Source organism: Notolabrus celidotus, chromosome 1 (assembly GCF_009762535.1).
Source record: "Notolabrus celidotus isolate fNotCel1 chromosome 1, fNotCel1.pri, whole genome shotgun sequence".
NCBI lineage: Eukaryota > Metazoa > Chordata > Actinopteri > Labriformes > Labridae > Notolabrus > Notolabrus celidotus.
In genome coordinates this window covers 33,732,265-33,757,789 of record NC_048272.1, presented here as the reverse complement: position 1 = coordinate 33,757,789, position 25,525 = coordinate 33,732,265, and the positions used below count along the sequence as shown (strand labels likewise).

At 40.8% G+C, this 25,525-nt stretch overlaps 1 protein-coding gene across 1 annotated transcript in view; it reads left to right on the top strand.

The window, feature by feature from the left end:
* ptprga (protein tyrosine phosphatase receptor type Ga) overlaps positions 1 to 25,525 on the top strand; it is a 401,392-nt gene that overhangs the window by 242,220 nt on the left and 133,647 nt on the right. Inside the window, exon 4 of the mRNA XM_034682949.1 lies at positions 21,777 to 21,872. Coding sequence (XP_034538840.1) covers positions 21,777 to 21,872 — 96 coding nt within the window. The remainder of the gene's footprint in view (positions 1 to 21,776; positions 21,873 to 25,525) is intronic.

The following is a 25,525-nucleotide window of genomic DNA, read 5'->3' as shown; positions in this document are numbered from 1 at the left end:
ACCAGGACAGGGTTGTGTATTCGGGCTGGAGGTTTAGGGGGTCTAGACATCACAATTTAAAACACATAAGGAACCGAAATTTCCATTACTTAACACATCCAACTGATGTGAATAACTCTTGGCCTATCAGCGCCTCTTTTTAAACGTTCTGCCATTACGAGGGTGCACACTTCATCTTACGTCCTTTCCATGTTAGTTTTTGAGGCTGTGCACCAAACCAGCGCTAAGGACACGTGCCAGCCATCATGCATTCTTGCATGTGAATTTAACAGCTAGTATATCTCCAGCCCAACACTGACACACAGACTGAAGTGATGAAAAACCGCAAATGTTAATCAGAGTAGCAGGATGGTGCAGACTTGCACTAAGAGGTGCTCTGTAAGTAACAACATTATGGTGATATGGTGTGTTTTTCTGTGCTGCTGATGTTATTAGCGATGGTATCCTTGGAGTTTTCTCATCTTATTCTTCTACCCAGCCACTCTACCTTTATGCCCTCCTCATTTATTGCCCTTTCTTTCTTATTCTCCCTCTCCTTTTTGTTCTCTCTCTCTCTCTCTCTCTCTCTCTCTCTCTCTCTCTCTCTCTCTCTCTCTCTCTCTCTCTCTCTCTCTCTCTCTCTCTCTCTCTCTCTCTCTCTCTCTCTCTCTCTCTCTCAGCCAGCTACAATCCATTAAACCTTCAAAGATAACAGATGACTGCCAGGCTGCACTCCCTTGTTTTGTTTTTATATTTATTTCTCTTTTATTTATGATTGGCCTTCCCTCTGGATAGGGAACACATGCCATAACTAACATAATGTTATATTTCCTGCTTTCTGTCCTCAATGACACAAACACAGTCATTCTTTGAAAGCTCAATGCTACCTGGAGGGCAAATAGATGCTGTCCCAGATGTCGACCTGTTCTATACCATCTTTAATAATCCGGCGTGCTTACAGGGGCTCGCATATTCCTGTGTTTTTTCTTGTGTTATTTTGGGGCTAAAGCAATACTTTGCCCCCCTTCCTTTTGCTTTTATGAAAAAGTAACACTCATGAAATTGAAAAAACCACAGCTGACTCTCAGGGCCATTCCTCATGTGATGCATTTCAATTTGTTTTTAAGATAGATTGCGTGAGGTCGCAGCGTGCTCTTAACATATCTCATAACCCAGATTGTACATTTCTGTTACTGCGTTTCCGATCTGCTCTGTAAAGCTGTGGTGTTGACGGAGATGAAAGGTAGTGTGTGTGTGCGTGTTGCATCAGTGGCCGGCAACGCTACATCGTATGACCTTCTTTGATGGACGCCCTTTCTCCAGCTGTGAGAGGGGCGACGGAATTCAAAAACTGCATAGCGTGGCTCAGATTGAGAGCGAGACTGCATCAAACCATCTTCTTGATGTCCCCGCTCTCTCTGCTCAGCAAGGACGCGCACTCCACGCGGCGCATTCTGTTGTCTGTTTTCACACACAGCCTCCCGTATGTCGCATCAGATCTGTCAGTCCCTCAGGGGGATCACAGGCCGACGTGCCGGTCTTGCAACACTCTCAGAGGGGTTGCGGCAGCATCTCAAGCCTCTGAGTATCTCCTCTTTTACATTTCCATCCTGAGGCAACTGAGCGGTCCCATGAGACACTTGAAGGTACATGAAAAGAATGAAGAGATCTCAGGACACATGTTTTTGGATCATTGTCTTGCTGTTGAAACAGAGGGGACACCCACATGACATATCCTGTGGGCAGAGGTCTGCCTCACAAGTGCTCAGACTTTTTTTTCTTTCTCATGCTGTCATGTTTCCTGTCTCTGCTGAGCCAGGGAAACATTTCATTAACATGCAAGCTGTAGGGCTGCAACCACTCACTTCCTTTAGTCCCAATGCTGGCACAGGAGTTCAGTTTGTCGTCCAAAGTGCAAGCTGAAAAAATTAAACACCACACCAAAGGGCAGAGCAACATGGTGTACCCTTTAATAATGGGTCCATTAACACAATCCCTGTATTAGCCTGCTTGAGCTATCTACTGTATAAAACACCAACACAGTCTCAGTGATGTCACCTGCTGGTTTATGAAGCCAAACTGTTGTGGTCGCCATATTGGAAATGCTGACTCAACCTAAGTTTCAGTCAACCTAGAAACTGGCAAAGAGGTGGAGTTGAGGCAGCTCTGGCCTCCTGGCAAACCGCTACAACTGTCAGTCAGATAAGTCACACCTCTGATTATTCAAACCTATGCTAAACTCTTAGCCTCAATAATCAGAATGGATAAGTTAAAGTGTGTGTGAGTCAAGAAACAACACCAGACCAATACTGTTTTTCAGTAGCAGGCTGTAAACATGCTTATTTCTGCTTTGCAAAGGCAAGTTTCCCATGGGTGTTGAATGGGCTTTGCTCCCAGCCACTACTGGACACTTGAAGGACTGCAGTTTTTGCACGTACTCATTGTCTTAATTTATCAGCACTCAGTGTTGCCACTTGACATAATCCTAAAGTTTAACAGATTGGATATGGAGAAGTTGGAATAAAAGTTGCTGTGTCTCTTTTGACTGAAAGGTGTGTGCATCTGAATAGTGTGTAAACTATAAATTGTTCAATTGTTTCTCTTATGAGCAGAAAATTACTCCGTGACACTTAAGTCACGGAGTAATTTGTATTAATTTGTGTACTTGTATTATTCATGAAGCTGACATTTGCAGCCTTTGAGATGCTTTCTATGGTACAAAAGTGAGACACTAATACATAGTTTGACATGTGGGATGGTAGGTGTACTCGTATTACTTTATTCAGAAAAAAGCCCTCCTCCTTTTCAAACATACAGTATATATAAATTGGTTAAAATTGTATTAATGTGAAACAAAATTAAAAAAAAAAACCTGTAGAAATATTTTGCTTAATAAAGAGAGTGTCTCACAGCTGCCTCATTTATTGAAGTTTTTGTTTGCAGGAAAAACCCTAGTAACACTCTTCTAATTGTATGCTTAAATTCTGCACAGTAATGTCAGCATCCCAAGGCAGGCTGTATTCACACTTCAAATGCAAGTTACCCTAATTTCTGGCCCCTCTTGTAGGAAGGTTTTGACGTGTTGTTGGCGCCAGGTGACAAACAAGAGAGACGGAAGGAGAGGTTGACATGAATTTGAACGGACATGCATGCAACATGGGGCAGAACACAAGGTGCACTCACATCATTTACCCTTCAGTAACTACAGGAGTTAAATGAAGACTGCAATGATGTTTGTTATAAATCTGGGATAGTACATTCCAGTCAATGCACAGTAAAGTGACTGTAAAGAGCAGAGCTGTAAAGCTCAAAAACCTGGTGAGTAGACACTTGAGCTGAGATCAGTTCTGCACAAAGAACCTCCAAAGTTTGAATTTAAAGGACAGGCCTGAAAAATATTATCTTCATTTTTAAAAAGGGCTTAAAGAAGTGTAAGGAATCAGTTGTTGCTCTAACTACTTGCATCCAAGCTCAGCTTCAACCAGGTTATAAGCTCTGTGCCAAATTATCTTTTGTTTCTCCTCTGTTAGGAGCCAAAATAGCAACAAGTAACCATTCCAAGTCTTGAATTGTTAAAACCTGTGGGTGATGTTTGTTTTCTGCAGAATATGTTTGAAAGTTTCACCATATGCACGCTCATTTCCCTCATTTAGTCCAGTCCTGCACAGCTACACGTGGGCCTTTTCAATTTCCTGCCCACTATCTTGGCCTCGACAGGCAATTTGTAACAACTGAGGGGTCAGGGCCTCAGGGTGCGCTTTAATTGACTGATCTTCCTCATCATCTTCAGTCTTGCCATCTGTAACCTCAGGTCTCGAACTGCTGAAGTGAGGACTGGAGTTAGACAGCAGTTTGAAATGAAGTCAGGCCGCTGTACATCCGTTTCTTTTTACGCCTCTCGTAATGGCTCTCAATTTTACACCATTTCTGCAACACATATGTTCAACACAAAGCCATGAAACACAGCGCTGCTGAACTCTTACAAACAGCTTCCACGGTCCCACAGGTTTTATGCAATTGTCCAGTGTATTGAAAACTTTGAACTTGGCAACATGAGAGACAGCCTGTGATGTGATCAGAGTTAACAAGGCAGCGCTGCTCTCCCCCTCTGGACTCAACTTGTCATGCTAGCTTTATGAGCCTCAAAACCCGATTTTTAGAGTGTGACTTTAAACTCAACCCAAAATGAAAGCAAGGACTTCATTTCATGAAAACAGCCAAAAACCATTGGACTTTTGACAGAGAGTGGCAGAAATCCTCATATGAAGTCTCTTTCCAAGTTGAAACAAAAAAGTTAAACTTCCGATGAACTGCCGCTGTTTTCCTCTAACCCTTCTCCCATTACATATTGGATATCAATCTCTCACTTTCTCACCTCTTATCCTCTCATGCCCTTGTTTACAAGACTCCTTCAGTTGATGGTTGTCAAAAATTGACTCCGCTGGCCGGATTAAAACACCGTTGACAGAATCTTGATGCAATTTCTGTTTTTCCTCAAAGTCTGGCTGAATCCAAACACCCTCAGCTGAATGCAAACTCTCCTTACTCTGACATCCTCCGCCAAAAGCTTACACTATGAGTTAAATCTATTTACAGACATACAGTAGTATAGATCAGATCTCTGACAGGCTGGCTTGATGGACCTGTAACTAATAGACAGGAGAAAAGTTTGAACCTGCAGATCATTTCTTTAAAGAGGATATAGACAGATGACTCTGCTGATGACCTCATTTTATTGCATTAAAATAATAGAAAAGCTAAAACTGATGGAGACAATCAGCTAATGCACTAAAACATAAAGCATGACCTAGTCTCTATGATCACAGGAGTGTCCAGAGGGGTGGCTAGAGGTGGCACTGCCCCCCGATAAAGTCTGGACACGCCACCTTATATGACATCACATATTGGTTTCTGGAGAGACTTTCGAAGCCTAGTAATGCTTTGCTGGAAATTGATTCTTTGGCTTTTTTAGCCAGCCTCAAGTGGACATTTTAGGTACTGCATTTGCTGCTCTTCCACAGTAGCTTAATTTTCAACTATGGAGGTTGATGTTGCTTAATACTAATTCAACACAATGTTTGAGCTGTAATGTCACTCATGTGTGGTGTGAATCAAGTATTTCATAATTTAAAATCATTTTTTGAAGCCAACAAAACAGTTTAACATTTATAAGGTGACACACTGTCTAGGTCAGGTGCTGCTGCCGGATGTTGCGACCTACAGTAAACGTGCAGAAATTATAACAGCAAATTATAAACAAGAAGATGTTGGCCAGTTGTTTTCAGTTTGATCCCTTTGTGTTTATCTGACACCTCTATTGGAAAAACTGTCATGGTATCACTGTATCCTAAATATATCATGATTGCCTTTAAAACCGATTCACACTGACACTGAGTTTCTATCTCTCAGCTGAAAATATGCAGACTTTACACAAAGAATACTCTTTACAGAGGAGGTAATGTTAGGAATCAAATGTTGGCTGTCCTAAGAGACAGGAAAAAACACATTCCAGTTTACAACTCACAAACTTTTTTGCACCATCTATCTTCCTCAGACTCCTCCCTGAATGTAATTTTTGCACAGTCAGGGCCTGTCCACTTTCAGTTTTTTCTTTTTTTGTGATGGCAGCACCATTTTCTGTTCAAAAACATGCTGTTCAGTGTGAAAATAGTTAAACTCCTTGAACGCTGCCACACTTCTCAATGTCTCTCCTCCTTCATCGGCCAATCAAAATCAGGAACTTTCGCTGTGTCTTTAGCAATGGCGGAGGTTTAGTTACATAATGTAATATGCTTGGTTTATCTGATGCACACAGACTTGTTTTTTCAAGTGGAAAATGTTCAGGTATAATCACAGGAAAACGATTCCTTTGCATTATTTTTTAATATTTTCCAATTTTATATTTAGCGCTATATTCAGGAATAAAAACAAGTAGCTCATTAAGCACAAGAGGCAATTTAATACAGTCTTACGGTCACAAATAAAGGAAGTGGAACGGCTTTGATAACCTCAGCAGCACAGTACGCTGATGAAAAGCACAGAGACACTGAGGTTGTGGGCTCTGCTAGTGCAAAAAACACACCCTTATGGACACAAGTCCTTAAGGTTGCACCTCTTTCTGCCTTTGTTCCTGTAGACCAAGTCCAAAGTATTTTTCAGGTGTATAACTGATTAAGACTATTTTTATTCCTGTTCTGTAATTCCCGAGATAAGTAAATGTCCTAATCTTTGAGCCCTAATTTTTCATTTGTGGCCACCCTGGGTTGCTCCTGTTCTCGTGAGAGGAATTAATGGTCAATGTAAGATTGCGAAGGTCAGGTTAATTATCAAAGGTCTGTATTACATCAGAGTCCCCAGCTCACATCCTGCTTCATACTCATACAATTACACTGTTATGATCTAATTATGACAACCATTTTTCACTTCACCTAGTCTGAGATAGTTTTTAATTGGATGTTGATTAAATGAGCAAGTTGTTATGAGGTTCAACATTAATGTAGTTAAGTCAAAGTGAATTCATTGTGTCATTTTCTTACACGGATACGTTACACAAGGTGTTATCTATGACATAAGGCTCTGCTGTCTCTTAAAATACACTGCATATTTAGCTTTCCCAAACATATCTGAGTTTAAACCCTCCTCATAAAAGACGAGAGGGCACCCTGTGTGTATCTGGCCAGTTTCCAAAGACATGACTGATGCAGACTTTCTTCTCTGAGCTCTGTCTCGGGGAGAGTAGTTCACAGTGATAGATAATAGGATCTTGTAACGTCGTAAAATGAATGCATGTACATTTAGTTTTCAGGTGGGTTGTTAGCTTTAAGTCCGCTCGTCTCCCCTCCCTCAGAACCACTTAGAACATCTATAATAATGATGCATTAAGGTGTCAGCAGTGCAGGCTGCCTGATTCATCACTGCAGCCTGTTCGCGGTGAGAGTCTGGTCTCCTGTGCTTACCTTCCCACATATTAATGTTTCATTGAGTACATTACACTACATCACGTCAGTGTTTGATGATGATCACACACACTCACACACACACACACAAAGCATACACTCAGACTCAGTACATTTTACTTGTCTAACTTTAAAAATGTTTGCATTCTCCGAGCACCAGCACTATGCATGTTCCCACAGCCCTCAATCAGTCTGCTTGTAATGGTTTAATTGGAGAAATCCTGTCTGATTTCCAATGACATCTCCTTCCTGCATGCAGCAATCCTTTCAGAGCCACAGTAACCACTTCTGCACTGACGCAAATCAATATCTCAAAAATCATTCTTATGCAAATCCTATTTCAGCCCCGGATAGTGACCCTTGTGATGTTCACAAAAACAACAATCTTTTTACCAGCAAGCACAAATCACATATCCGTTTCCCTGACATAGTTTTTCATTGAATGCTTGCAAAAGTTTATATTGTTCATTTTTCCTATGTTGTAATTGTGTCAATCTCATCCCCTGTTGTTGTCATCATATTTTGGCTAATCCTCTTTATGAATGTTTGCTGTTTGCTTATCTGATGCTCTTTGAGTCCTCAGCAATCATTAGCAGAAAGGTCACTGAGGCTGATTTACAGTGGCACAAGAATCAGAGAGAACTTCACCACATTTTGAAAAGGCTGAAGTACTGGTCAGTTAATCATCATTAGTCCCATCATGTCAACACTGGTGCTGACAGATTTGTGACGTGTTGATGATATTTTCTCTCACCTTGGCTCCCAGCGGCTCAGTCAGTGGCCCACGGTGATGTTAAGTTACTGAATTACTGGTTAATGCATTATAAGACTTATTACATACTTGGGAAGTTTCTTGATGTTACCTCTTATTGCTTCAATCCTCTCCTTAGTGTACCCGCCTCTCTCTCACCGGTATTTTGTTGATAATTTCTCTGAAAGCAGCAGACTCAACAGTTTGATACAGAAAGCATGTCTTTAACAACAACATGAGGTTCCCGCTGCCCGGTGTTTGGAGCGCCGGCTCTCTGACAACTACTTAGTAAAGGTGTGTTGTATGGTTTTGTGCTTTACGAGACATTTTGAAGCTTTAGACTGGCGGTTCCCAAACTTTTCAACCCGCGACCCCCAAAATATAGATGCTAAAGACTTGCAACACCCACTGTCCCTCACAGTGATTAAACGTGGCTTCATCAAGCTGGCTGGAGAAAATTAGCCTACCTAATGAGCATGTGGCTGTGTTTCTTGTGCCGTTATGAATACTACTACTGCTATGCTTTTGATAATGAACTGCTCCCTGACTCTAAACCAAGGACGGAGTCATCTGGCAAAAAGAAAGGCAGAAAATTCATTACATTTTCCATTTTCAAGGTTTTATTTCAAGTTTAGCTACTATTTTTGTCGATTCTTTACTGAAGGTAAAATTTACTATTTTTACATATGTTTTTTTATTCACCTTTTTTTAGTATTTCTTTGTTCACCACAAGTTAACAAATTATATATGAGTAATACAAAACCAACAAAGAAGAAAAAAAATCATATTATTATTATTATTATTAATAAATATAACACTATAATATAAATATAAATAATAATAATAAATAATAATAATAATAATAAATAATAATAATAATATATAATAATAATAATAATAATAAACACCAAAAAAGGAAGATGTACATAAGAAAACAAGGTAAATAAACCAAATTAAGAAATAAATATTTTTAGATAACTTTATAAAAGAACATTCTGGAAGATATCTCAAGACCCCCCATTTGTGTCTCGCGACCCCCAGGGGGTCCCGACCCACACTTTTGGAACCCTTAATTTAGACAACTGTCCAATCTGAAATCCACACCATGTAAGCATGGAATAGACCAGCGTTACAGTCTCCTACGAGTTGATCAGGATGAAAGCTGAAGGAGTTCACGTATGAGCTGGCTTTAAAGGTAGAAATAATGGCTGAAATAACAGCAGAATCCCATCTTTACTGGGTAAATGTCTTGTTAAAAATAATTAAAAGCCCCTCTCCTGTTGAAGCCTGTCCCAAACAAAGGCAGTGTGAGTTTACAGATTGAAACAAATAAAAGCCCAGGCTACTAATTGAAGTTTTATGGTAAGAGTGAACTTTTCTTAAAATGAGCTAACTTAGTTTTTGTCTCTCCATTACACTGACATCTCCAGTGATGGTGGAGTGAAAAGGCCAGTTGGACCGGATGAATCAGTGCAAGTTTCCTGCTTCGTCACTGTGTCATTTTCTCTTTTATTTATCAGTCCTTAGTCCCACACTGTCCTTCATAAAGTGTTATCTTTGAATATTTCTCCATCTTAGCCTACAGTTATTGAGTTTTTCAGCTTTTCTGCTATTCTTCATCTCTTTTCTTTTTTCCTTCGGCAAACAAACCAACGTCAAATTAGCTTCACTTTGCCAGAGCCTCTGATTAGAGCTGTATGCATAGCAATGATCTTCTGTTAAGCAATAACAGACTGCTGCTGTGCCGTATTGACCAATCAGAGTCAAGTATTTAACACAGCTGTGCATTAAGAAGTTTTATCCTTTTCCCTCCTTCTTTGTTTATGTTGTTTGTTGTGGTGGATTGAGAGTGTTGTGTTCATTGTGCAGACCTTAAAAGAGATAATTTATCAGAGACCTCGACCATCAGCCTTCCTCCAGCTTGAATAACAGTTCACAGCTGACTTTACAGCAGGCCTCAGACTCGGCGTGATGTCCTATAGACTGATGTGAAGATGTAATGGTAGAAAAGTGGACTGTGCTTGCCTCTGAGAGTGACAGGGGCTTCCCCTCTACTCTGCAAAGTGTTTTTCTGAACAGAAAATAAAAAGTTGTTTGGTGTTGCTTGCCCCTGGGCTCAACAGCATCTCTACCTCCCACTCAGGCTTTTGAACTCCGGGAAGGATGAGGTGCTGTTACAGCCCCCTGAGGCTGATCGCCCAGAGGGAGGCAGGCTTTCTCTTCTCCTCTCCTCTCTTTCCTCCCAGCGCACCATTTACCTAACTCATTTCTGTCTCTGTTTGTTTCTTTCCCCTCACTCCAGTGCTACAAATTATAGCTTCCCCTGCCTCCTGTTATGATAAGGGTTTTTTCGATACCCTGCCAGACCATAGGAATCACATGAAGGTTAGAAAAGAGACACAGAGCGCTCAAACATTTAACAGACTTATCATTGTGCCAGTGGGGGATATTGATATGCAAGGTGACCAGGTTCAAAGACACTCCAAAGACAGCAAAAGCAGAAAAGTTGGGACTACTAACTCTACAACATGATATAGAATCACTACCGAGAAAGTCAATTACAGACCTGAGCCGCATAAATGTCTGCCTGTGGTTGGATTAATGAGCAGCGCAGCAGAGTGATTGAAGACTGTTACATTTTTGATGACACATTTATCCAGAGCAACTGATGATACAAGTCCTTCCTCTTTAACTCCTGCTGAGACTCTATATCATCTCTGCTGAACACTGCTGAGTTATGGAGATTACTTTTAGTGCTTTTGAAATGTCTTCTATTTGGTCCCCATCATGATGTTTTGTAAGACATTAGGCAGATGAGACTGGATGAAAGTGTTATACAGGAAGCCTCCATTAGTGATTTTTGTACATAATGCTTTGGTGTCAGACAGCTTCTGCAGCGTTGTTTGAACTGATTATCTAACAACTCATGTTGCCACATGCCTAGCAGAAAAGGTTTCCAAGGATTTACCCAGACAGTCAGACATGAGGCGCAAGACATGAACCAGAATCGTCAGAGTTTTTAAAATGTATTAACAATGGATTGTCAGCGATAGCAGCATTAGATGATGCAGAAGTTGCACTGCACATCACCAGTTTGGCTCCCTTGCAGCAGCATCAGGGAGAGCCGGACGTCACTGACCGTTTAAACATGAAGAAGAAGAAGAAGAAACGAAGAACTGAAATGCTGAAGAGTTAAAGTAGCCCTTGCTTTGTGTTCTTGTCACTAAAGCAGCTGATTAAAGCTGGGGCTGGTAGTCTTGGAAAACTAGCATGAATGTGAATGTAGCATTTCCTCAGGACTCCGTCTAACCCCCCCCTCCTCGCTCGGAGCTCCTACAAAACGACGCCCCCACTCACATGCACGAGCGCCGCTGACTTGCAACCATATGATCGTGACTGGTTCAAAACCGGTCCTCACCAAAACATCATAGTGAAAGTTAAAAACACAAACAAATATGGCTGCTGTTAGTACTCCCAACTGTCATGCTAGCATTATCCAGTTGTACTGGTGACACGATATCAGGAGAAAAGTTATAACACATATAATACTGTAACAGCTCTACTGTTTGTTAAACCTGTTCAGTGTAGATGTTCTTAATTCCTACAGTGTTGACAGTCAGTGAAGGCATCAGAATAGGTGTAGAGTGTGCGAGCTGGAGAGAGGAGAACAAAGCAACAATCAATGAAACATTCATTCAAACATTGATTGTTGCTTTGTTGGTTGGCGTGATCACGGCCAACAGAGACCGATTATTAAAACTCAACGTGTTCACGAATCGGCTCGTCATCCCTACAGCGTCCGGACGGATGCTACAATTCATCTACATTTTCTGTAGGACTTACTAAATGTCATTCATTCTTCTGATTGTCAGAGCCCCCGTAGTGAGAGCTTTTTAGACTCTGATCCGGACTACAGTCCTGAGCAAAGCACCTCATCGGGTCAGGGGAGGGGACAGGCCCGAGGTCGAGCGAGAGGGGCAGTGAGTAGAGTCAGGGGAAGCAGAGGCAGGAGACGGGGACGAGAAGTACACGCCGGGGAAATGTACGCGCAGGAGGAGGGCAGAACGGCAGGACGGGATATGAATGGTTTAAAAATTTGGCACCCAAAAAACAGTGATTGGTTGGTGTTTTCCCAGGTTTACTCCGGCTGTAGATAGTGTCTTTTTTCACTCTTTTTTAGGAACACATTATGTATTGATTGCCATCAGGACATAAAGATCATTTTAACCAGTATAACAAAAAGTGTATCTAAATCTGATTACCAACCCCAGATTTAAAGCTGTATTGAAAATACTTGGATTAGAGTGAATTTGTCCAAGTTTGATTGGGGCTGTCCTGTCACTCTCTGTATCCAGAGTACCAACAAATATCTATTAAATGCCAATATTTCCAGGTTTTGAACAATCCCAATCCCACTTTTAGCCAATTGAAGTACCAAAAGCAATCACCATGCTTGCAACGCTTTTTTTTGTTGTTGTAAATATGTCCAATAATGCCAAGAGGAAAAACATCGGCAAACATATGTGCATGAGTCAATTCATCTCAGTGTGTAGCTGTTGTTTAGCCCAGCTTTGCATACTGACAGGATCTGCTGCATGACGTCAGGTAGCTCATCAGGAAGTTTCCAAAGAGCTCAAGGAGAGGTACAGCTTTTATTGAAAACTACTAGTTAGTAAATCTGCTGTATTTTGCACACGCGGTGGGTGTCCATTTGATATGACATGTCTGATCAGGTTGTCACTTCTGCTGTGATTAATTAATCATTGTTGTTGTTGAGGTGTGACCGATTAGTTAAATGTATCTGTTGACAGAAATAAAAGTGGTTTAAAATCTCAACTCAAGTTATTAATGTAGAAGATGAGACAAACAGTGTTGACAGCATCACTCCAATCATTTCCTCATAAGTGTAGAGAGAAGAGACGTAAACACTAAGTTTCAACCTCATTTGGTAGCCTCAGATTTGGTAGCCTATGTTTTGTATAGAGACCGTTCTAAGGTAAAAATAAAACATTGATTGGAGACTTCAGTGTAGGTGAGGTGGCTGAGTGGAGGACAGGATTGATAACGTTTTATATGAAAGCTGAAATAGAGACTAAATGAAAGGAAATAAATATAGAGAGGTCAGCCTCAGTGACATCTCCTCCGTCTGGGCCTCCGAACAGTCTGGAAGAAGTCGAGAAGAAAGTGAGCCCAAAAGGGTATAACGTTATTACAGTGGGGATTGTTACAGTTCTTCACAACAGGCACATCATAACAGCTCACATGACGGCAACACTGTATTCAGTTACAATATCTGACATGATCAGTGCTTTATCATTTATTTTATGAACCTGACCCTCACAGACACACACATGGCTGGGTCTGAGACATTTCTGGAAAGATTTAAGATTATCTTGAAACAAGAACCGGTTCAAATCAGACTGCAGGGCAAATTACTTGGGTTTATTAAGGTCAGAGTTGACAAGAAGAGATATATACCTCGGTTAGCCATGCTGCGTTTACGTGCGCATCTTAAACGCTGTCATCCCCCGTGGTAGTAACCATTCATCTGTTTGAAGTACCTGTAGGTTTGTTAAACAGAGGTCAGATCGATCATTTCTTTTGAAGATGAGGTAGTCCAGAAATCTAACTGCTGCAAAACAGTGTGGAGCAGATATGTGTGTCAAGCAAGTGTTAAAAACTTTTGGTCAACATTTTTTTAGCTGAACTTAAATGCAGATATCTCTTTATGAAGAAACAGAAATAGCTGTCAGATAACTGCTGATGGAACCTGGGATGTCAATTTGGAATGTGTGTTCTGCCTGCTTCTGCTCTCCATACAGTGGACATGACAATTTATTTCTTCCTGCATGCAAACAAGCCTGCTGAAACCTGATTGCTGGAAATCCAGATCCCTCAGTGCAGAGTTTTTAAGTATAATCTGTAAATATAAATTAGGGTTTGGGTTTATAATTTTAGAGCCATCCAGCAGCATCTTAAATCTAGCACACTGGCTGCCAGCCAAAGGTGGAGTCACTTATTATGATTTTTAGACTCATTATAACTGTGATTTGGGCCTCATGACTAATTGGACCATATGGGATTTGTTCATCTGAGTCGGCCAGTTGTTTAATGATGCTAATCATGCCCTTGGACATCACATCACATCACAAGAGAAAAACATACAGAAAATAGGTGAGAGTTGTGGGTTGCCATGACTTAGAATAATCTTAAAGTTCATGAGAGTTCAGTTCTGCAGCGCTCTCATACTTAAATACGTTCTCCTCTTACTGTCTTGCTCAGTCTAGTTTCCTGATCCACTTTCCTATTCAAAGTTGTTTTGCTTTACTTCTGTGAAACTATACAAAAAAGGCAAGAAAACTCTGGAGGGCATCACTCTTCTGTTACAAAAGTGTGCTTCTGGTCTAAAGCTTTCTACTAGATTTTCAAAACCCTGCTGCAGAGATTTCCTCCCACCAACACAACTCCCACAAGATCCCACAAGTGTGGTCAGCAAAGGGATGATCATTGGAGATGCCAGTTCATCCCCAAGGTGCTAAATGGGGTTGAGGGTATATGACTTGAATTCTCTTACACATACAAAATACACAGGCAACCCATAAACTGTGTCCAAGTCCAGTTTGTTTGACTAGTGCATGTGCTCCATGCACTTGGCCCTGGCATTGTTCGAAGAGGTGGGCTTCAGCACCCTTTGTGCAGTTACATGCACAATCTTGAGCACGGATGCACGGGTCAAGTCTTACACAAAGTTAATAATTAAGCCACAAAGTCAGTCCATTTGCAATCATGGTCTGTGTTGTTGTTCCTTCACTGAAACCACAATTCTTGTAAACTAGGGACACTACATGATGATGGTAAGCCATGCTTGTGACTTATTAAGATGTAATGCTGTACGAACAAGATGTTACTGTGCTCAGGAACAATGTGAGTGCAGGCCAGCGGCAGGGGAGAACAATACGGGGCAACTGCGTCTATTGTGAGTGAGCCCTAAAATTGTAGGTGTTTGTGGCTGCAGTGCAGCCTGTGTGTGAATCACCTGCAGCTGTCACGCAAGAAACATGCTGCCAGTCTGAAAACAGCACTGAAACAAATCATGCCAGTGGGACAGGCAATGTGATAAAAAAACACGACCCAGATAATGTTGTTTCGTTTTTAATATAAATATAATATATTTATATATTTTTTTTATCCACTACCACCTGGCGACCCTTGTTGGGGTTGGGATCCCAAGGGTCCTGGTGTAGGAAATGGTCATGAAGGAACTCTTTGTGCAGCACAGCCTTCACATTTTGTTTGATTGTAACAAAAAAGGCCAAACATTAAACATGTAAAGTTATAACAAAGAGGTTGTGGCATTGTACGTCTCACAAAAATTATTAGTATATCTCTTGTTAAAATTAAGAAGTGTGAGTATTCAGTGACAACCGCACTTGCCCTATCATAATATTTTGCATGTAGTCTATTTTTGATTAGGCATTAAACACAATGACTTTAATTCATTCTCAGCAGGCAGGGGGTGATAATTATTGTTTTATTAGATGTCAGTGGAATTAAAAAGGTTGATTTCCTGCTCGGGGGAGCCTGCAATCTGTTTAAGGGACCCTGAGTAGCCACACCGAACTACAGAGCTCTGTGTCAATCAGCCTGAGCTGTCACAGATGGCTGAATGAAACATCCAGATCATCAGCAGAGCAAAATGCAGTGTTTTTTCTTCCATGCCTGTTCCACTTTCCTATGTGGGAAAGCCCACACCGCCATCATTAGGACAAATCACAGCTGCGTTTAAACTGATTTTAATTGTTGAGCTACTGTCTCGCTGCCCACATTCACGAACACAATCCCCCCACATTGACTTTAATTAATATCCGTTAGGGAAACAGTGTTGTTCCAGTTGAGCTGTCTCTGCAATAAATTCAGCACACTGACTCCATATCAGGCTGCTTGTCGACTGTTTACTTCGCAAGTAGATCAAAAAGCACTGCACAGGGCTCTTTATGTGAGGATTAGCAAGCGGAGAAAATGCTACACAAGTGATATTGGCAGGTGTTGATCTTGGCAGGAGAAAGCCTCCCAGAATTGCTTCTGGCATGCAGGATTGTGTTCCCCGACACCACAAATTATGTAAACACATGTGCATACGAACACAGTTTCTATGTACCTGCACATACACACACAAGCACATAATGTGTTTCCTTTTCACACACACTGTGCACACATTTGCTGTGTACCTTAGTGCGTCATTCTCCACATCACCATGACAACGAATAGCGCCGCACTGTTTGAGCAATTTTCTGTGTGTTTGATTGGGTGTGTGTGTGTGTGTGTTTGTGTGTGTGTGTGTGTTTTCATTGGTTTTCACAGAGCAACAACATATCATCTGAGTCAATTTCACAGTATTATTGACTTCGGCCTTCAACCCGGTCAACTCTTCGACACAAACAGGAGACTGACAGTCCTCTCTTTGTCTGTCAGGTTTAAAATAAACATCTACATGTAAGGTTAGTCATTAGATCAGGAAGCTGTCTGATTAATTGATTTAAATTTTCATCAAAACACCAGGAAAAAATATATATATTAAAGCATTTCATGAGTATAACGTGTCTTTCAGCTTGAAGGCATAGATTGATTTGCTGTCATAAAGTCACTTTGTGTAACTACCAATCGTGGACACAACACAATCATGCTTCCCTTCGCATATGGTCCAATTAGTCATGAGGCCCAAATCACAGTTGTAATGAGTCTAAAAATCATCATAAGTGACTCCACCTTTGGCTTGGAGCCAGTGTGCTAGATTTGAGATGCTACTGCATGGCTCTAAAATTATAATGCAAACCCTAATTTCTATTTACAGATTATACTTAAAAACTCTGCACTGAGGGTCTGGATTCCAGCATGGAAAGTGCTCTGGTTTTATATGTAGCACATTTTTAGTCTGTGTTGTATTGACCAATCAGATTTTCAGCAGGCTTGTTGCATGCAGGAAGAAAAAAAAGTATGGAGAGCAAAAGCGCGCAATAACACACATTCTCAAAATGACATCCCGCTTCCATCAGCAATAATCTGACGGCTATTTATGTTTCACTGATCAGCTGGTCAAATCTCTGATGCACAAGTTGACTTGATAGTACACTGATATCTTACAAATTTCAATATTGTTGCGTCTCATTTTGACATAATTTTGAAGCTACAAATGCTGAACATCATCGAGCTGATGCAGAATTTGCTCCAGAGTTTGTTATTTCACTACAGTTGTCCCCTTAAGCAGCTAACACAGTGTATTTAGATAAGGTCAACATATCATGCCCATCATGGGTTGTGCCATTATGCGATAAAAAAAGTCTACTTTCCTTGAAGACACTCCCCTCCGATCTTCTCATTGAACTTCTGAAAATTGAAGACAGTGGGTCAAACAGCGACGCTCAGTGAGGCAGGGAACTCTGATCTAGAAAGGTCCTGAAGAACTGATGTTAACAAGTCTCAGTCCTGACAGCAGGAGTTCTCTGGGTTCATGGGCTCACAGTTTACACACCTGCAACGCCAGGTAACTTTAATCTCTCCAAGTTTCTCCCCTTTTTCTTTTGGTCCATTTGAGTCTTGTTCTTCCTCTGTAAACTCTGGATCACATAAGGTTTCCTCTCTTGTCTTAAGCAGTATGTCATCTCCGCTGTCAAAATCTTTTATTTTTTTGGGTGCAGTTTTTGTTTCTATTGAAGCCTTCAGACAGGAACAGCTGATAAGCACTGCACCAGGTTGGTGTTAGACAAGGCAATCAGCAGCACACGTCAACATGAATGGCCTTTCTTTATATTTTATGAGTGATATGCTGGCCAGGAAAAAAGGAGCTGGATGACCTTCTCAAAGGACACTTCTCATACAAGAACAGAACAAAATCAGCAATGTATTTAGTTACATTTGACGCAATTCTGTTGCTAGTTTTTCAACTGTAAAATTAGGTAAATAACAGCCTACCTTTCTTTGATGTAAAGCACATAGGATGATAGTTAATTTTAGATCCTGTCCACTACGGTCGATGTGTCTGAGTTTTAAATACTTAATAAAACTAATGCTGCTGTGTCTCATGGATACATGTACACATCTTCAGAGGGATTGTTTCAGTGGATAACACATCAGTACATGTCTTGACATAACTCTTCCATTGACCTCTGCATTTTCAGAGGCACAGTTGTAGCTGGGAAGACCGGTTTGAATCTGGTATGTATCATTAGAAAGGTTGAAATCTGCTGTGTAAATAGTAACACGCCTGCGTGCAGGTGCATCTGTTTCTTAAAGGGATGAGAGCAGATTGGTAGAACATTGGTTGGTTTGACTAATTTAACGCACATAACATATCTATAAACAATCGAAGGACTTGATCCATTCTCTGGGCACCCTGTCTCACACTTAGCACCCAGCTTGTGCCCCGCTTAACTCTTAATAGTGATTGGACACACAATAACTCACTTTGTGCCACAAGCTTCAGACTGTGCATTTTAGATTGTTTGAATAAGGCAAGTTGTGTGGGTAAATTCTATTACAGATCAGGGACATCTCCATCTGTGAAAGGTTGGGTACGATACCCTTGTGGTGTGTTTGAATCACAAATATTACAAACCAAAATGTGTTTGTTGAAATGTCAGATGGAATTCTTACAGCTTGAAACAAGATAGACACAAAGTTAAAGGTCCTCATGTAAACTTTAAGTCATACAGCATCAGGCTCACAACACTGATGCTTGGTGTAAATTTACATCCATTGCCGGATTTTTCTGTTTGAAAAGAAAGACATGCATTGATAACCAGTTTTTTTTTTTTTTTGGAAAAAAAGTGTATCGGTTTTGTTGATAGGAAAGGGCTTCAGGGCTCAATGCCAAAGTAGAAAGGTAACACCAACCTCAGGCAGCAGAAAGTTCTCTCTGAGGAACAAATTGTCCTTTCTGTCCTGGTTGCAAGATCATTTTTGTGTAAAGGAAGTCTTATACATTTATAAATCATCATGCTTTAAGTGTTATAAGAAGGGAAACTGCTGTTAAACAGGTAAGTGCATATTTATTGAATTGTCATGGATAGTAGATCTGGCTAATCACATGTCATTTATTCATCAGTCATTGCACCAGTTCATGAATTTCCAGATGTCTCTATCCGCACATTAAAGGCACTCTGAATCAGCGGTGAGTTGCAGATGTTTGGCTGAGTCATTCCTCCACTAAATAAAGAGCTCAGCTGTTGTTTATAGATGTTTACAGCTTGGTTACCGCTCATCACTCATTCATTAGAAATGAAACAAAGTAATTTTCCGTCTGTTTGATATTTCTGTAAACTTGAAATGTGATAAGCTAATGTATGAATGTCTCTCATGTAGTGAAGTGCTTATAAGACTCTTTGCTAAATGGCTATGTAGATTCATTCTGACTCACGCTTTAAAGTATTACTGTGCTGTATATTTTCTTCAAAGACTCTTATTAAACAGAGCGGCTCCTCTTCACATGAAGGTGCTGCTGCTGGCTGTGGAATATTTGAATTAGCCTGTCCCTAGGCAGCGCGGTGGGAATTCAAACAGCAGAGGAAAAAGGTCATGCGTAGCCTAATGTGCATGTCTCAGTGACAAGTGAGAAGCATATAAAGAGATTCTAACTTTATGTAAAACTGGGCAGCAAGGATTACTGGTCCAATTCACACTGCAGGCTGTATTCACAACACATCCTTTTTTTTACTTCTGGCTTCATTTTTTATTTTCTCTCTTTCCCTTTTTATTTTTTTCTGCAGACAATGCAGCAATGTGCAGTAAAAGTGCTGTGAAGTCCTGTAGAACCAGGACAACCTGGGGTTAGAAAGAAGTTGGCCCAGGACTGTAGCCAGGACTTTACACTATATATACTGAGGTCATGATTTCAAGCAATACCTGACAACATACCTTCAATCTCATGCAATTCTCATTTCATTTCTTGATATTCTCCAGCTATTTTCTTTCCTTTCTGCTAATGCCAGTGTTTTTAAGCAGTTTGCATATTTTTAGAGGAGAGAAATGGTCTTATCAGAGATGAGCAACTGATGCACTGACTGAGGGCTTGTGTCCATTAACAGCTTTTTCTGAGTTAGCGGACCACAACCTCAATTTCAAGGCGCTTCTCACCACAATTGCTGTTATCCATTGTCACTTCTGCTTCACTCGGTAGTGACTGTCATCTCTGGTTAAAAAAATGTTCTGTATGGTGAATGTTTGCTTGCTTTAATTCAAGACATTTTACAAAGACAACATAAACAGTAAAAGAAACTGTCCTGGCATTAGCAGCAGCTCTACCTGAAAATTGTCCCTTGAGAAGCTAGTCTGGGTGCATGGGAAGAGGAAGGAAACTTATCTTCTGCCATCTTCCTTCATAAAGTTTATACTGAAAGTTCCGCCCCCTCTTGAATTTGATTGGTTAGTAATGCTGAAAATGATCAACTGTATGGGATTTTTAGTTAGTTGTCGGTTTGGATTTAGTGTTTTGTTTTTGTTTATTTGTGTTTGCCTCTTCAAATTCATCTTAAGATGAGGTCAATATCAGATCTCATTGTTTCTTAGTTTTGAGCTTACCTGCATGAGTAAAGGACAATAACAAGGACATAACCTACAGCCAGTGTCTCACAGAAGTGAGCAGAGGCCACTAGAGTCAGTATTTGCATTGGTATCTAATGGAGAACAGCGATGTTGTCTGCAGATGGTATCAATGACAAGACACTAAAGTCTCTCATTTTTTAAATAATGGTATTTCTGTGAAGCAATGACTGATACTTTTGTACATAGTTGTGCCTGGATGCAAAGTTTAACCCAAGAAACAAGCAGGAGTTTGGATGAGGGCTGTATCTGCTGGAAACAGAGCCAGGCTTCAGCACATTGTTTATGGTGTTTGGCATTTCAAATACGTCTGATTGCTCAAGTGTTCACAAATTTCGTAAGGCCATTTGCCTCATCATCATTCCAGACAACCTTTATCTACATCAGAGAGATGACCAGAAATTTGATGCATAAGTTTAAAATGGCATGGATTCTTAGATCACTTCAGACAGAGAGCCTTTAAGACTCATAAAAGGAATGCAGAGCTTTTGAGGCTGCTAAATATCTGTATAATGTACAAAGCAAACGCAAAGAGAGAAATGCACCTAAAATTGCGCTGCATAGCAAATAGCATCTCTGTGCTCTAGTGCTGTTAGTGCATATTTAAACAAATTATCCATTATGCATTAATTTGCTGCAAAGCTGTTCCCTTTCTATGCTATTGAATCTCATTGAAAATCTGGTCCAATTCATTGACATGGCGCTAACAGCCATGCACAGTTATAGTGAAGTTTGTAAGGTCTGCTGAAAGTTGGTAGGAACAGTGCAACAGTGTTCGTAAAGGATGTCAGGCTCAAACTTTTCAGTAATCAAGATAAGAGGTTCCCAATCTTTTTAGTCCACGACCCCCAAAATAACAGTGCCGGAGACTTGTGACCCCTTGTCCTGAGGTGGTGAAATGTTGCTCACAGGAGTGCAAGAATTAGCAGGCCAATCCAATAACCCACATATCTTTGTAATTTAATACATTTCATACATAACACAATTTCCTCCGGTCATGTGGCAACAAAGTAAAGAAGAAAATTGATCACGTCTTCTATTTGCATGGTTTCATTTAAAATGTAGCTGCAATACTTGTAGATATTTTTACAACACTCATAAAGTATGCATTTTTAGATCATTCTAAATTTGTATTTTTTTTTTAAGAAGTTATCTTGTGACCCCGAATCAGTGTCCTGTGACCCCCCAGGGGGTTTGAAAACCACAGATCAAGATAACAAGGAGAAAATTATGTACAATTCATGGCTATTAACATCCACAGTCTATGCTTGGTTAACTCACCCTACAGTGCCTGACTGTTTTTTATTAACGACCATATATGGATGAGGCCCAAATAAACATCGAAAACATCCTTACAATTTGTGATGTCACAGTGAACGCTGTTCATCTTAAAGCTCACATTCAGTCATAAGGTTGAAGAAATGTCTTATTTTTTCCTGCAGTCTGAATGTCGCTTCTTGTCCATCATCCTAACTCTGTGTCTCTGTCTCTCTCAGATGCAGATCTACATGTACAACTCAGACGACTTCGACAGCCTCAGCGCAGCGCTCAGGGAAAAGAGGATCATCGCAGCAATGGCTGTGTTTTTTCAGGTATGAACCTTTTTTCTTGCACTCATAAAACGATCAGGAAGAGGGGTATTTTGAAGATTTTTTAACCTCTCTGTGAAATGAAGAGGTCAGAGGCCAATGTGTGTGTGTGTTGTGTACTCATTTCCGTGTGTATTGCATGTCAGCTGTTGTCTGTTTCTCTTTTCCAGCTTAAAACACTGATTGTGTGTCTGGAAGTTGAAACAGGGTCTAAGTATGATCTGTTAAACTTGTAGACCGAGTCAAAGTTTGACTGCTGATAGAGGCCTTGATCTCTGGCCTGTGGAATGGAGCTGAGGGTGGACTGTGGGATCCATCACTCTTCATTTGCAGGAATAAGAAGTTAATTTAAAGGCCATCCTGAGTGCTCTTTAACTGGGACCATTAACCTCTAGTTAATATTTCCGCCTCTCTCTTTGGTCTCTCTTGCCCTGTGTTTGTGCATGGCCTCTTTTTCACTTTTCTAGTCTCAGGCCTTGCATTTTACTTCTGAAGACAGATTCATGGAAACAGTAGACTGTATGTAGGAGGTGGAAGTAGCCAACATGACGTCACTGGCTGGTTTGATGACTCCTGTTTGAAGTCTTGAGTTTTGGCGGTGTGACAGTCATCCTCGTTTATGAAGTGACCATATTTGGTCGCCTATATCATGGTTGACAAATTTGCTGTGGTGGCAAGTTGTCAGTAATTGACAGACAAACTCTAAGAATACACTGCTTTGTGAATTTTACTTAAAATGGGGCTGTGTTATTTAATCAAGCAGTAGTTTTAAAGAGGACTTGAAGCTAAAGATAAATTACACCAATCATCTTGAACAGTATGACCACTGACAGGTGACCTGAGAAACTGATTTTCTCTTTACATTGGCACATTTCAGTGGGTGTGATATGTTCGATAGAAAGTGGATATTTTATCCTTGAAATTGATGAGTTGGAAGAAGGTAAAATGGGCGAGTGTGAGGATGTGAGCGACTTTGACAAGGGCCAAATTGTGATGGCTAGATGACTGAGTCACAGCACCTCCAAAACTGCTACACCTGTGGGGTGTTTCCTGTCTGCAGTGGTCAGTACCTACCAAAAGTGGGTCAAGAAAGGAAATCTCATAAGCCTGTGATGGGGTCAAAGTTGGCCAATGTGGTCCAATCCAACAGAAGGACTATTTGAGCTGAAAAAGTTGATGCTGGATCTGATGAAAAGTGTCGGAGCACAGTGCATCACAGTTTGTTGTGTATGAGTCTGCGTAGCCACAGACTGGTTACGGCCAAATTCCACCAGATCCATGTTCGTTCCGTCTCTGATCCGTCACGGCACCTGATCTGATAGGTTTCTATTCTAGTCAATGTGTCAACTTCCACTGGAATAGTGCACGTTGCGTTCCAGCTGCGTCTCTGATCCGGCGGGTCAGAGCCCTCCGGATCAGATACACCGGACTTCTATTTTTGCCGGATGCTGAAGCACGACGCATTAGTCTCAGCAGAGCAAAGTGAGCGGGACAGGAAGTCAGACACCAAAACAAAATGAAAACATACAGTTAATTTTCAGAATCAAACACTCTGTGTTATCACCAGATTGTATTTCACTTAACTACAACAACAAACCGTCATGATTAGTGGAGCCAGGCCTGGAGTCAACAGGTGGGTTGGTCTCTGAGTTCTGCAGATTTCAATCCAATCCAGCCTCTGTGGGATGTTTTTGACAACCCAAGTCTGATCCATGGAGACTACACCTTGCAACGTCCTGGATCCGCTGCTAACATCTTGATACCAGATACCACAACACACCTTCAAGGACTTAAAGCTCTTGAGAGGAGGTTTTTCCTGGTAATGAACCAGTCTGAAATTAACACTGACGTCTCTATTTGAGCTACAAAACAGAAATAAAGCATCAGAGATAAGACTGAGTTAACTACTTGTTATTATAAGAGCCTGAAAGTGCTGCTGTGGGGTAGGTGTCACTAACAGCAAGCTGCCAAAACAGCTTTTTTGTTTACTTTTTCCATGCCAAGATTCCTGTGAAATGCATGTAAGGAATAAAACAGGTCGGATTTATGTCAGAAAACATCACTTACACAGTAATAGTCCAAAATCAGAAAAAAGTTCAATCATTCTGGGTTGTCCATAAATCTTTAAAGAGTTAAAGATAATTTGAGTGATTTTGAGAGGTATTTGATTGAATCAGTCAGGGATCTGATTGGGTTGCAAAAGACAGGATGTAGCTTGGCTAGCATTGGTCCCTAGAGAACCAGATTTGGAGCTCCACAGACTCTTCCCTGCCTGCGTTGTTAGATCAGGAGGCGTAGGACAAGTGAGAAATTAATAAATTACACCACTACCACGCTCTTTGGAAGTGTAAACAAAGCACTAAACACCTAAAGGAATAATTCCCTGGAGGAACGTGCGTCGCCAAAAAAAAAGAAGTATGAAGTTGGCAGGAGCGGATAGATTTGCGGTTTGCTTGTTAAAACAGAGGGGGTGAATTGGCAGATGGAGAAACTGCCTTCATCAAAGCAGCCAGAAGAAATAGAGATAAAATGTTTTTAAAAAACAGGAAAAAGTTCTATCTTTACTGACGGGTGACTCCAGTCGTCCTCTAGAAGAGAAATCAGTCCGTCTGTTTTTATAACTCTCTTTCCCTCCACCAAAGATGCAATACTCACACAATTTTCCTGGATTTGATGATATTGTGTGGTTGCAGCTCAAAGACGGATTTGAACCCGTGCCCTCAATAACTTGGCTCTCGCTGATAGATCACGACAGGTTGTGTTTGTGTGTTTGCTCCTATGCAAAGAGGAGAGAGTGTGGGTGCCGCACCAAGAGTGAGCTACTCCTTTTTCATCCTGATTCATCCAGGCGCCCCTCGCTCTCCTGCCCCGCACAAATGCTGCAGGTTGTTTTTGGTAACCTCAGAGGACAGACTCAAACTGCATGTGTTTGTGTGTGGTTTGCAAACGCACTTTTTATGCTTACAAAGAAAAATGCTGATTGTAAGATCTGTAAATCAGCTTACAGTACATGCATATCTCTGAAGATACAAAAGTGTGGATGTGTGTTTAAATCCAGTGTTACTGCAAATTGTTTGTTTAAATAAACACAACTGTGTTAGCTAGAATAATTGCCAATCACTGAACCATGTGTGATTTGGATTACCTACATAGTCATGATGGTAATCCGTAGTGCTTTATAATTTCAACTACAATATAGGCACCAACACTTACTGTAACATTCAGTGTATAAGACACTTTTTAAAAACGTATTTCATCACCAATAAAATGAGCTGCATCCCATAAACCTGTGCAACCAGTATACCAGTATATAATACAGGTATTTTATTGTGTTACAGTATTTAACCCAGAAACTTGCACTCAAAGAAGTGAGCAGCCGCTTCAATACGCAAAGCATGCTGGATAATTAATAAGGCAGACAAGCCTGGTGGCCTCAATTTTTAATGCTTTTCTCCCTCACTAGGTCGTGATCATGCATTTAAAGAAAACTGTGTTAAATTATAAAGTAAATACACCTTGTGGAGGGATGGTTTCATTGAAAAGACTTAGGCACCATAGGCTTGGCTCAGCTACAGTATGGGTACCTGACAGGGTCAGTATTGTCGGTCTACAGAGCCTGAGACTTCAGATATAGGACTGTAATTCTGAGACCTTAT